Source organism: Myripristis murdjan, chromosome 16, assembly GCF_902150065.1.
Source record: "Myripristis murdjan chromosome 16, fMyrMur1.1, whole genome shotgun sequence".
Taxonomy (NCBI): domain Eukaryota; kingdom Metazoa; phylum Chordata; class Actinopteri; order Holocentriformes; family Holocentridae; genus Myripristis; species Myripristis murdjan.
Genome location: NC_043995.1, coordinates 23,021,905 through 23,035,503, shown reverse-complemented (window position 1 = coordinate 23,035,503; position 13,599 = coordinate 23,021,905). Strand labels below are relative to the sequence as shown.

Genomic DNA, 13,599 nt, shown 5'->3' with positions numbered 1-13,599 from the left:
TGTTTAGATCAGATATGAGGCATGTGTTCAAAGCAGGTTTCAGTGGAGTTTTAAATAAAAAGGATGGAAATATTAATAATATGTTGATGCTAATTATCACTTTGCTCTCCTCTACTGATGGTTTGAACTAAACAGTCCGAGGTGTTTGAAATATTTCTGACAGATGAGAGGCCAATACAAGTCTGGAACTGATACCATGATGTGTTATTTTACATCTTTCCTGTAGGGGGCGCTAAAGATAAAGTTTCAAGGTTGCCTTTCAGCCTTGGGGGCTGCGAGACCATGGTATAGCACTGAATTAAGGACAAAAAGAGATGTTGAAAAATAAACAATTTTCATAATGGAGCAGCACTCCCTGACTGGAAAACACAATTATGGGCAAACTGTGGCCACAGCATGAGAGTAAACTTAAGGAGCCCCTTTAGCGGGCCCTAATAGACCCTGACAACAGATGAGCAGTAACACAGGGTCGGCCAGAAAACAAGTTTTTGTTCCGGCCCATTACTGCCATTCTGAACGGTGCTTTAAACACAGGGCCGGCGCTAGCCATTTGGGTGCCCTAAGCACAAATGCTTTGTGGTGCCCCCCACGCCGCCGCCGCCGCCGCCGCCGCCGCCGCCACCACCACCACCACCGCCACCAGAAATGAACAATAACTCAGTATTTGTCATTGCGTTTCTCTTTATTTTACAAAATAACTTTTCAACATTTATGTTTCAAAAACTGTTGTAAAAAATAAGAGATAAATAATAATAATAAAATCTTGATAACACACTCACTAAACACTAACTAAATATGGCACCAAGTACTCAAATAAATAAATAAAATAAAATAATTTAAAATAAAAAAAAATAAATGACCCCACTATTAAATAAAGATCTGTCAAAACTGTAAAAACAGTACTAAGTATCCTTGAATAAGGAACTGGTTGGTGATTGACGTCTGCTTGTGGATGGTTGATGTCTGCTTGTAGATGGTTGATCATCTGGATCTTCCACTTGGCTTTGTGTTCCTCCTTGCACATATCGAAGCATTGAGCCTGTAATCACAAATACAAGACAAAATACTCAGGGATTCTACAGTGAAATACAGTTTTGAACCATGGTACAAAAATATTTCAAAATTAATTATAGTATTATGTAGGCCTATATTTAAAACACTGGTACATGAAAATTTTTATTATTTTACCTTTATAGACAAGGATTAATGGGGCACATTATAAAAATTCTGTACATAGTTTGAAAACTATGAATATGAAGAGGGGAAATCTACACAACTTTAATATTGATTTTTTCAAATTACAGTTTCACCAGCAGATGTCGCTCTTGGCCTATGAACCTCACGAAAATGTTGTGTGAGCTGCCGGCCAGTCGGTCACCGTAATGACTGGTGTATCCGCATTCCATCGGAAAGCTCCGGCTCTCTGCTTTCGGAAACTGTCGTAATTTTTTCGATAGCACCATTGGTTCAGGAGTTACGGTAGTGACAAGCTCACATTACAAACTTGTGACACATCGGGGAATCTTCTGTGATTGGACGGTCGAAGTGTCAGTAGTCCTACATGCTACCGTAATGGCACTCTATATAGGCGCAAAGCTCCGGTTTCAGATGTTTCTGAATATCTTAAACGGTCACAGAGACACCGTTATGTAACGTCGGCATGCCGAATCCTGTCGGCGCAGACATCGCCGGTGAAAGAGGGCTGATAATCAATCACCTGTCTAATTTGGCATGTCACATCAAAGTTCAGGTTACCAAGACCCGTTTTCCATTCATCAACTGATTATTTTTGTTTTTCACTACACAATCACATACTCGTTGGTTCATAGAACATAACAAACGCCAAATACAGACATCTCAACTCCAGATCCATATCCTTATACACAACTAAAAATAACTAGCTAGCCCAGCATCAATTATTTGAAACATAACACTTACATCTGAACATGGCTAGTGGGAGCTAACGTTACAAAGGTTGTTGACGGTAGTATTATCTGGCACGAGCATAGACATGCATACTAGGGCTAAAAGTAACAAAATTAACATTTGTTATTGTCTTACCTGCAAGTGACGCGCGAGCATCATCTCGTTGTTTCTTTCTTTTCCTCTTTTCCGCCCCCGACTCTTGTTGCCTTTTCGATGACATGTCCAAAAATAAAGGTCTGCCAAACTTGCGATTGAAGCGTAATGGAGCAAACCACTATGGGATGGGGGAGGGGGGCACCAAAGGTAGACTGGGGAGAGGGCCGCACAGGAGATTCATGTTTTTCTCGAGCAAATAAGCCTATGTTATTTTTGTATTGCTTATATCTATTAACATGTTTTACACACTTTACACAGTTTTAAATATATCATTATTATGATTACTATTATTATGATGATTTTTCACGAGCTTGTTTTTTTTTTTTTTTTGGGTGCCCCCCCAGGCACTTGGTGCCCTACGCGCAGTGCGTGATAAGCGTGTGCGGGGCGCCGTGTCTGTTTAAACAAATACTCTCAGGTCTGCTCCCGGCTCTCCTTGATGAGTCCTATTCACAGTTTAGAGCCAAGACATAGTCTCTGCATAAGAACATCTCCCCTCTCACTGGGCATCCAAGGGCTATGCAATGATAAAAAGGTGTGTATATATAACCTCTTGCCTTGATCACCAAAGGCAAGCAAGCAGCAATATAAAGATTTTTTTTTTTCCTTTTTCAGAATAGCATTAATTTGTTTTTCCTCCTTAAACGATCACAGCTTCATAACATTCACATCTGCCTCACACAGCTATGATGTATGATATCAGTTTATGTCAATATGTCATTAGTGTGGGTCAATACAGCTCAGATGGGTTTGCCCTCCATGACATTCCTATCCTGTGTACATGTAATTACATGGGGCTGTAAGTACTGGCATGTAATTATATATGTGCAGGTTAATCTGCATGATCTGTTATTCATTTGAGTTTGGAATATATGTGAACGATTGCAACAGTGCTGTCTTCTCAACCAATAAACATCTGTTTCAGTTTTTATTATCTTAATCATTGTGCCAGACAGCTTTTTCGTCCTTGGCGCTAAATTTGGAATAAATTAGTTATTTGTACTGGGAAAATAATGTTAGTTATCATTCACATTTAGTACGAATTGATTTCAATTAATTGGAAAATGCTTCTTCTTTTCCCTCCCTCTTTCCTCCTGCATGTTTCTTTTTAAAGCCCGCCCCCCTTCGCATCCCACACCCCTCCACCTGCTCCTGCTCTCTGCAATTGGCCAGAAGACACGCGGGCCCGCCCAGCTGGCAAGCTTTTAAATATATTTACAATGTAAAGTAACCAAGAAAAACCGGACAAGCCATCATCACATTCAGGCACTTTGAGGAAGAAAAAAGTGGGCGTGTATGTGAATGCACATTACTATGTAAAGAGCTGCAATTTCACACCACGGAGCGCTTGATAAAACACATACTCACACTCTCACGCACGTACACACACACACACGCGCACACACACACATACACACATACACACACACACACACACATACACACGCTGAGGCGCTGTCGGCGAGTGAACCTGCGGGTTCATGTCACTCTGATTTCTCCAAGGAAGAGGAATACTGAGGAAGAGATCAGAGGGGAATATCAACGATGGCTTTCGCGACCGTGTGGAACTACTGCGTCCCCCTCACCATCATAACCATCGCCTGCCTGGTGCGCACTGGTAAGGCTCTCAGAAAAATGAGTGAATGCGTATGTGAATGAGAGGAGTGTCAAGCCATCTGGTTTTGTTGGGGCTTGCCGTGCAAGTTTGCTGAAGTCCACTGACAATGTGCTGAACGCTTAAAAATGCGCTGGGGGCAATTCCGTCTTGTTAGCGGGATATTTGTGTGTGTGGGGGGACAGGGAAATGGAAGAAGACGCGCGCACCGGGACAAAAGCACGTGCCGATATTCATGCCTACAATCACCCTGCGGATCCCTGTCAGAATTTATCAAACTGTGCGCCGCATTACAATCAAACGCCATTTGCGCTGCATCTGTATTAATGTGTATGGCCACTTGGGCTTGAGTCACTGATGACCACTTTTCGGAACTGCGAAGCTGGAAAGACCCGACTTTACCCCATGAAAACAAAAGTGAAAGGCAGGATATTTCACTTTCATCCGTAACGAGCCCAAAGACAGACATATTTGATCAATTTGTTGTTATTGCAATCACAGCTGACCCTCATGCGTCACAGCATCGCCCATTTGATCGTTTTTCTACCGACTCAAGCTGATTGGGATGTATGTAACGGGACGGAGCCTGTGATGTACGACGACAGTGCGTCTGCGCATGTAGCCAGGTAGTGAGCTACGACGATCTCTGTTAAATGTGCTATCAGCCACATGACAGCTCATAACAAATGCCCGCAGTGGATTAGACGTACACGTCGCGCACTGATAAGTCGTCCCGTTGTTAATGTTTTCCCTGCCACACTCTGCAGTATTAGGGACTGAGCGCTCAAGGACCTCTGAGACCCACCTTATCAGATGCAATAACACCTAATAATCTATTACAAATCCTTCTAATAGTACAGGCAGTAGACTCGGTGTGTGCGAGTGCGAGTGAATGAGTGTGTCTGTGCGTGCGCGCGCGCGTGCGCAGAGCGCTCAATGGGCTTTTCCCCCAGAACATCTCAGACTGGGATAGTCCTGCATTGTTCCCATAGGGACCATATATTTCATGGTCACCACCCCATAATAAGTGCATCTGCTGCAGGAACAGGGATTTGGATTAAATCATGATGTGCCTCTAGACAACTTAGTCTTTTTGGTTCTGCTGTCAGTAATGTTCTGTGCCATCTGCTTGGATGTGGATCGAAAGACAGAGTCATAACAGGACTTATTAAATTCTACCCAAGGCTTCGGTGATTCTGACAGAGCGGACATAGTAACAACAAAGCGCTCCAGTGCGCACTGATGTTGGTTCAGAGTGGTTTCTGTGAATAAAGACACGTCTTAGCTCAGGCCTGTGTTGTGTTTATGTTGTCCTGAGGCAGTGAAAGGGTTAAGTGCTAGCTCGGGTATTGTCACAGTCAGATCTGTGCTGTGCTGTGCTGATGACGTCCCTTTGCTCCATACCCCTTCTTCTGGCTCCACTGTGATACAGCCAACCTCACCATGGCCTTTGTATTGATTCCTTCGCTCTCTGTGTGTATGTGGATGTGTGTGTGTGTGTGTGTATGTGCCAAGAACAGTGGAGAGAGATGATTTATATGCATGATTGTGTAGGCGTTTGTATGTTAGTCTAACTGGAGGAATATACAAGAGCTTTGTGTGTGTGTGTGTGTGTGTGCAGACGCTGCTGATGATTAAGCTTGTGAATTGCATGTAAATGTGTATCTGTGTGTGTGTGTGTGTGTGTGTGTCCATATGTGCATGTGTGTGCGTGATGCTTACAGTGCCGAGTTTTGCCTGAGCTGCAGGCAGCCTCTGCTGGGGGCTGCTCACTGATCACTGTCATTAATCTAGCCACTGACAGAGGCAGGGGGAAGGGGGAGGAAAGGGGATGGAGAGGGCAGGCATGTGTGGGGTGGAAGGAAGGAAGGAAGGAAGGAGAAATGGAGTTGGAGATGGAGAGGAGGAGATTGTTGGTTTCCAGACACCTTCCACCAAAGCACAGATACATGCATGCACAACAGCACACAAACAAATCTGCATGTCTTGGCCTCCTCCTCCCCAGTGGTAAACAGCAAAACTAATCTAGAGAAAAGGCAAAAGGAGAGGAGAGGAGAGGAGAGGAGAGAAGAGGGGAAGGGGAGAGGGGGGTGCTTGTTATTATGCCAGGATAGAGATGGACAGATTGATTGGCTGGGTAGATGGGTGAGTGGACAGATAGATTGAAAGAGTGCCGTGAAGATGGCGAGGCTGGGAGACTTGGCCATACTTTATAGAAAATGAAGGGGAAAGAGATTGAGGGATGGAGAGGGAGAGAGGCAGAGAAAGGCGACAAGGCGAGTTGGAGAATAAAGGCAAGAACTTCACAGTGTTTCTCACGGGCAGGCCTGAGGGACACATTCACATACACATATACACATGTACACACACACATACAGAGTCAGCGCTGTGTGCCTGCGCAGTGTGTGCCTGGCTTTGTGGGGGTGGCTGATCCTCAGCAGCTGTGGGCCAAGCCTGCACCCCCCGTACAGTTACTAATGCTGTTAACTCCACCTCTGCTGCGAGCCCACCCCTAATCGCTACGGCGCATCCCTCCACTCCTCCATTCCTCCAACCCCCATCCCTCCCCCACCTCCATTACCACCTGCCTTATCGCCGTGTGCATTAAATCACCTCCATTTGTTTATTTGAACGTGTGCAATGAGAGCCATCCGTTTAAGCTTGTTCCCCATCATCCTGTTTGGACCTTGGCTGGGGCTCTGGTGGTTGAAAAACGGCAGCAGTTGGACGGACTTGTGGGAGGGGATTTGAATACCAATTATGGCCGGGATATGCACACATACACATAGACACACAAACACAAACACACACACACACACACACACACAGAAGGCCCATGTATAAATCAATGTCGCTGTGAGTAACAGGAGGGAGCCCTGCCATGCAAAAACACAAACATCAAGGGAGTCGCTGTACACGCGCAAACACAAAAATTTCTTGCACACAAGTGCATACACAGGCATGTGCACAAACACACATATATGCACACACGCACCTTGCCTATAGACAGCTTACATGGTTCGCTAGAGTTTCTTTTGAGCGCAGCAATAGGATTGCTTACGCAAGAGAGTTGGTGTGAGCCCAATTGCAGTTTTTGATGCTTGTCAGAGGCAGTTTGCATCATGCCAGAGTAAGATTGCCTTTTTGCTTTCTTCCACATTACGCTGGGTTTGCTATTTTAGCTTCTTTCTTTGTTCTCTAATGCGCTGAAAAAGTCTTCACCGTAAGCCAAGGTTTATCCTTTGATCCAAACCTTGGAGGATAATTCTCCCCCCAAATAAAATAAACTTGTCGACAATTTAATTAAAAAGAGCGAGACCTCCCTTCCATGCGCTCTGCCCCGCTGTCTGCTGGTTCACGGAGTAAATTTGAGCCTAGTTAACAAACAAATTTCTCAGTGTTACATTCTTATGTGATTTGCCTCTCTTTTGTAGGTTTAAATAATTGGAGAACCTGAACTTGGCAGACGTAGCTGGCATGCCCGTCAACCCAAGAGAAGCTGAAACGGGCTTCTTTTCTTTTTTTTTTTTTTTTTTTTTTTGTTTTGTTTTTCTACGCAGTCTAATGCTTTCGTTCATGGGCTTGTTTGATCAGCTGATGCAGTCTTAAAGGTTCCTGACAGGGTGGCCCGCTATCTCCGCCGAGCAACTGCCTAGGTATAAGCCCCATAAACAAATTTGACTGTGTCACTTCTTGGGGAAGTCACGACTGTGAAAGAGATACGGAGCTTAGCGTGGGTCGGTTTCATTCTCCCTTGGGCTTTTATGGGTTCATTACTCACAAGCAGAGGAATTTCCTGAGTGCACTGTTTAGTGCAGGTGATGTATTTTATAGTAATTATCTCCTAATCTGCCCCCAGTCTCTTATGCGGTCCATAACTCCTTGTTTTGAGCCGCTATCGTTCTATACGATGGTTGCATCTCAATAACCACCCCAAACCCCCGTTCCTTTAGTTCAGATAGAGCGAGCCTAGTAAGGACTTCATGTCTGCATTTATTGATATAGAAATAAAAGAAGATAGATTTGGCATGAGGGTTTCCAGTATTACAAAGCAGCGGGTAAAAAAAGGATATTACAAGTTCACATCCTGTTTAGCACGTGGTGTATACGGGATTATATTTTGTCCTTAGAGAAGCAGTTCACTCTTTGCATGGTGATTGAAAGGGGTAGACAAAGACAGCGATGGCAATTTAAGCCTGATATCTCATTTGAACATTTGTTTAATTGTCCATTAGTTAAACTTTCTGTCAATCTAATCAGGCCAGCGCTAATGTAGAAACACTCTTTATAGCTGCCACCTCATCTCCTTCCCATTACTATTCCCTAGAGAGCGCTGCTCGTGATTATCATAATGGTGATCTATGCCGTCCTTACGTGTTGCTCTCCGGGAACAACTGGCGTTTCACCAACTTTCTTGCTGAAGTTTTGTAATGCTGAGTGGGATGCCAAGGACGTCTCCTCTGTTCGCTGGCATCCGAAGTCTGCCAATCAAGCCAGCGGTCTGTCTCCGTCCGATCCGATTGGCCTGGTACAGCAGCGAGACGCCTCCCACCTCCTGCTATTCTCCACACTGTGACCTGCTGTCCCCTGAGCCAGCAGCTTTTTCAGCCGCTGACCCCTCTCCCTGTATATTTGCCTTTGCCATTGAGAGTGTGAAATCGGTAAACATCGATTCCCTCTTCATTGTTGCCCAGCACTGCTTCATATGGGCTGATGCTATGTATTCTTGGGACAGGGCGCCCTTATGTCTGAAGCACCTCGACGTTGAACTGGAAAGTGGAAAACACAAGGAGAGGGGAAGGGGGGGCATGTTGACACGGACACTGAGAGGGAGGGAGAAAAAAGGGGATCTTGAGATTGAAGAAAGACCGAAGCCATGGGGTGAACATTCCTCTCCATTGGTGACACAGTTTCCATGACTAAGAGTAAACGTTTATGCCTCCTGTTAGGCACCGGGCTTGTTTAACACCCTCCCTTGCTGCTGTGACACCTGTCTCCGCAGCCCCCGCAGGGCCTAGTGCTAACGTGGCCAGACGGCGGCCTCTGGTAATGCCGGTAACCGAGGTGATTATCCCCACTCAGGCGCTGCAACGGAACCTCACCAGCCGTGATTGGACGAGAGAGGCTGATTGAGCTGAAAAGGCCAAGTGCCTCAAATTGAGGAGCTGGAAACTGTGCGCTCTGCCAGTGCAGGGGCTAATACACATTCCATCTGGAAGGGTTGATGAAGAGACAGAGGGGAAAGGATGGCTGGTAATGAGGTGCTCGTCCAGGGGTAACAGAGGATCAGAGGGGGACTTAAGCCCAGGTGAAACAGGCATGGCTGGGCACAGAGGTGCCAACAAAACCCCACTTCCCTTCCCTTTGGGAGGTCTGCCCGCACTGGAGGTTGGCTGATGAAGAGTGACCAGGCTTAGCCAGGACACTGAGTGACTGATGGGGTCAGAGAGAGCAAGTGAAAGAGAGAAAGAGGGAGAGGGTGAGAGATGGCCAGCTGTACAGTGTATAAAAGAGCTCAGTGAAGAAGGGAGCAAGGAGAGGAGAGAGAGTGCCTGGGGCATGCGTCACAGACCAGTGAAGCAGGGAGGAGCTGAGCAGAGGAGAAAGTCAGGCAGAGAGGAGTCCAACAAATGAGTGAATGATTGCAGGATTTCAGCTCTAAAATGGAAGGGTGGAAAAAGACAAGGGAGAAAGAGAGCAACCCCTGCTGTGCTGAATGAAGGATTTAGAAGGACAAAGGAGTGGGTAAGGAGGAAAAGGAAAGATTAAGAAGGTATGACCACAGCAGAAAAGTACTGGGTGGTGAGGTGGAAAGAGGAGGGGGCAGGAAGAGAGGGGGCACCGAGAGATGGATGGCGACACGCCGAGATAAGAACGAAGAGAGGGCAAGCACTGTGTAGGTGACCACACCAGACAGACAAGGTGTCATGATCGATGAAGTTACAGTACACACACACACACACACACACACACACACACACACAAAAGCAAGCTTGTATTGAGACTGTTGCCTAGCAGGTCGTAGCCACTGCACTCACTTTTCGAGAAACTATGCCGTTCTCAGCTTGGAGAATTAAACGCCTACACACACAGTCTCACAAACACACACGCACACACAAAGCTTTTCATCTCCGTGCCATTTAGCATGCTTCTTCACATCAAAGTCATTAATAGGTTTGCTTTGACAAGATTGTCTGGTGCTGAAAATGGCCAGTCAAAGCTGCGCACTATCTACTGGGAAATCAGATGGAGGTTTTCAGAAGGACAGCACAACAATGCTGAAGAGGTCCCCGATGAGTTTTCCATTTTAGAAAAGTCTCCAATTTTCTCTCTCATGAGCGGCGCACTTATTTGAGCTATAAACACGCTTGGCATAGATAAAGGGCCCTGCCTGTTGCAGAATTCTTGATCACAGACAAAATATTGATTTTGATCGCTATTTTGTAATTATTTATAATTCATAATAACATCAAATAATCATACCCATGGAATGTGATCACAGTTTGAAATGTTTGCCTATTGTTTGCTTATTTATTTTACCGGTTGCACTTTGAAGAATAATCCCGGCAAGTCAGATCAAATGAGTGATTGTGGCGGTTATCTGCGGATTTCAAGATTAGCCAACTGCCTTCTCTGTGCTAACCCAACTCATTGCACTCTCCCTCTTGTCTCTGTCTCTATCTGTCGAGCTCCTTTTTATCTCTCTCTCAGGCCTAAGACAAGAGCCTCAACGTCAGGAGTCGCACGCTTTGATCCACTTCGTTAGCAAACCGTAAACAATCATTAATTAGAGGCAATTAATTAGCAGCGCATGAAAACAATCCTCGAAAAGTTGCCTGCTCTCAAAGACCCCCAAAGCACTTGTAGGAAAGAGAGAGAGAGAAAGACGGAGGTGGACAAAGAGAGAAAGAAAGAAAACAGAAAGAAGAGAGACGGAAAGAATGAATGAAAGGAAGAGAAAAAGAAAAAAAAAGCCCGCGGTCGTGTGTAATGTGCTGGGGCGAGATTTACCGCAATGATTTGCCAGGCTCTTTTGAGATTCATAAGGTCATCAATTCACGCTCTGCTTTCAGCAGGGCAAAACAAAAGCTAGGCCACGCGGCCGTCTGCGCCGACGGAAAGAGCGCAAGGGAAGGAGCCGGGCCAAATTGGATTGGCGCTCCGATTGTTTCTGGAGAGATTGTTACAGTTGGCAGGCAAGTTAAAAAGTGGCCAAGCGCCGACGACCTTGAGGAAGGCTCTGGCTGATTCTCTCCTAGGATTCATTTTCTCCAGAATGGCAGAGGGGAGCATTAAGTGAACTGTGGCTGATTCACCTCATCACCATCAACAGCTACAATGCCCCCCTTCCTCCCTCAGGTACACTGGTAGATTGAAGCAGTGCGTTGACTGTTGTCGGCAGACTGCCCCTATCTCCGTGTCCATCTGAGGGGTGAATAATGTTATCATGGGCTGCAGACGGACCATGTCTCTCTTTCCTGGCCGGTGCAATAGAGGAGGGGAACAGCCTTACAGTCTGTGATACTGAGTAAGTTTGACACAGGCCTCGGGCACTGGGCGCAGTTGAGGAGAAACCACAATCCGTAGCAACTGCCGCCCGCTTGGCCATGCCGAGGTGGGAGGGGATGTGAAGCAGGCTGCAGAGGTCGTAACAGGGTGCTGTGGTGGGAGTCAGAGTACTTTCTAGCTTTGTGATTTCCTCTTGCCAAGGACATGCAGGGTTTCTTGTATCTGCAAGTTAGGGCTTACAGTCTGAATAGCAAGGTGGTTTGACACTGTGTCCTCTGGATCACACACAGACTGATGTCAAATTAACGGAAAAAACAACATAAGGTGTCTTAGTAAGGTGTTGGGCCACCACGAGCTACCAGATGAGCTTCAGTGCTCCTTGGCACAGATTCAGCAAGTCTCCTGAGCTCTGTACTGGAGGAACGGAACACCATTCCTCCAAAAGATATTAACTCACCTGGTGTTTTGATGATGGGGGTGGAGAGTGCGGTCTAACACATCAGTGCAGAATGTCCCATAAAGGTGTTGTACATGTTTGAGATGTGACTGTGAGGGTCATGGCGTTAAGATTTACATCATTTTCATCTTCATCAAACCATTCAGTGAGCCCTCGTGTCCTGTGGATGGGGACATTTACAGTGTTTACAAGGTCTTTAGTATCCCGGTTTTGACTGGTTTTTTTAAGTATCCCGTTTTTGCGTTTGTGCATGTAAACACCATATCCCGAATTCAGAAACCGGGTTATGCCCTTTTCCCGGTTTTTCCACCTGGAGTGCTCCAATAGAAGCCGGGATACTGGAGCATGTATACGCCTTATGCCGGTCTCTGACGGCTGCACGTGTTTAGATGGCAGAAGACACAGAAACGCCGACCTATTCAAGTCCGTTGCGGACCAGCTACGTGACGCTGGTTTTCCACCTCGCACCGTTGAACAAGTTACGTCGCGGTGGAAAATATTGAAGAGGCACTGCTGAGTATTTACTAACGCTAAGCCCGCTAGAAGCCACAGACGTCTCATGTTTGTCGTACTTCTAAATATAATAAATATATCGCACTTCCCGCTCAATCTGTTGTAAACAAAAGACGTAAAAGATGTAGCACACGCCGGCGCAGACAGGATGCAGTGATCCAAAAACGGGTTACTGGTATTTATCATGTATACAGGGATATGAATAACCGGGATAAGACCTTACTAAAGACCTTGTAAATACAGTCATTGTCATCCTTCAACAGCCCACTCCCATCAGGATAGGAAAGTTACCTCAGAGGATAAAGGTGATCACTCAGAATAACTTTGTATTGATTTGCAGTGAAGCCTTCCTCAAAGGCGACAGGTGAGCCCAAACCATGCCAGGAAAATGCCCCCCTCAGCGTCACAGAGCCAGTTGACCCCCTCACTGTCGGGGTTCAGCATTCAAGCCTGTGGCGTTCTCTTGTTGGACGCCACACATGCACTCGCCCACTCGTCCAGAATATTGCTGAAAGACAACTCATCTGACCACATCACTTTCCTCCACATCTCTGTAGACCGGCGCCTGTAGTTTTTGCACCACTGAACTCTCAAATTCGCATTTGTCTGTGTAATGAGGTGGTTATGCACGACAGCTCTGTTATAATATCCCTCTGTATGTACAGTATCTCTTGGAAGAATGGTACTCCATCCCTCCAGTGGAGTTCAGAGACTTGTATAATTTATGCCAAGGTGTGCTGAAGCTGTTCTTGTGGCTCGTGGTGGCCCGACACCTTATGAAGACGCTTCATGTAGGTTTTCCTTGAATTTGTCACCCATATAATACAACATTATCATGTACTAAATTTTGACATTTATGTATGAACCTGATGAGATCCAAAGAGGTTCAGTTCAGCTGTGGCTTAATTTATGACTCAAGATTAAGTTTGCTCTGATTTTCAATCCTACAGGCACTCAGCACCCGTTGGCCCATTTGATAAATTACATGATAGCCTATTAAAGCCGATTGTGCCTCTAAATGTATTTGTTAGATGTTCCTCTTGATCCCTCTCACTAAGGCAGTGGTTCTCAAATTTTTAAATATTTCTTATAATGTACCCTGTCTGAAATATTTTTTTTCAGCCAAGTACCCCCTGACCAGTGCAAAAAAGAAAAAGAAAAAAAAAATCCTATATAAAGAGGTCCAACCCACCTCCATCAGTGTCTGAAAAAACATCCTGATACTGATGATATTTTGTTGGCTCTGTTTTTGCTTCTTTTTCACTTTTTTCTTCTTGTCTTTGGCTGTATCTCTGCTACATTTCAACCACAAATCCATTTTTCTGGATGTTTTTTTTTTTTTTTTAGGTCTTGGCTTTCTGGTCATTGTGAACAAATGTCCTTGCTCAACAACCACCGCAGCAGATTTAAACACCTTTGCGAA

At 45.5% G+C, this 13,599-nt stretch overlaps 1 protein-coding gene across 1 annotated transcript in view; it reads left to right on the top strand.

Moving 5' to 3' along the window:
* The first annotated feature begins 3,495 nt into the window (after positions 1–3,495).
* cadm4 (cell adhesion molecule 4) overlaps positions 3,496–13,599 on the top strand; it is a 167,372-nt gene continuing 157,268 nt past the window's right edge. The window contains exon 1 of the mRNA XM_030071756.1: positions 3,496–3,700. Within this exon, the coding sequence (XP_029927616.1) occupies positions 3,628–3,700 (73 nt within the window). The 5' untranslated portion in view covers positions 3,496–3,627. The remainder of the gene's footprint in view (positions 3,701–13,599) is intronic.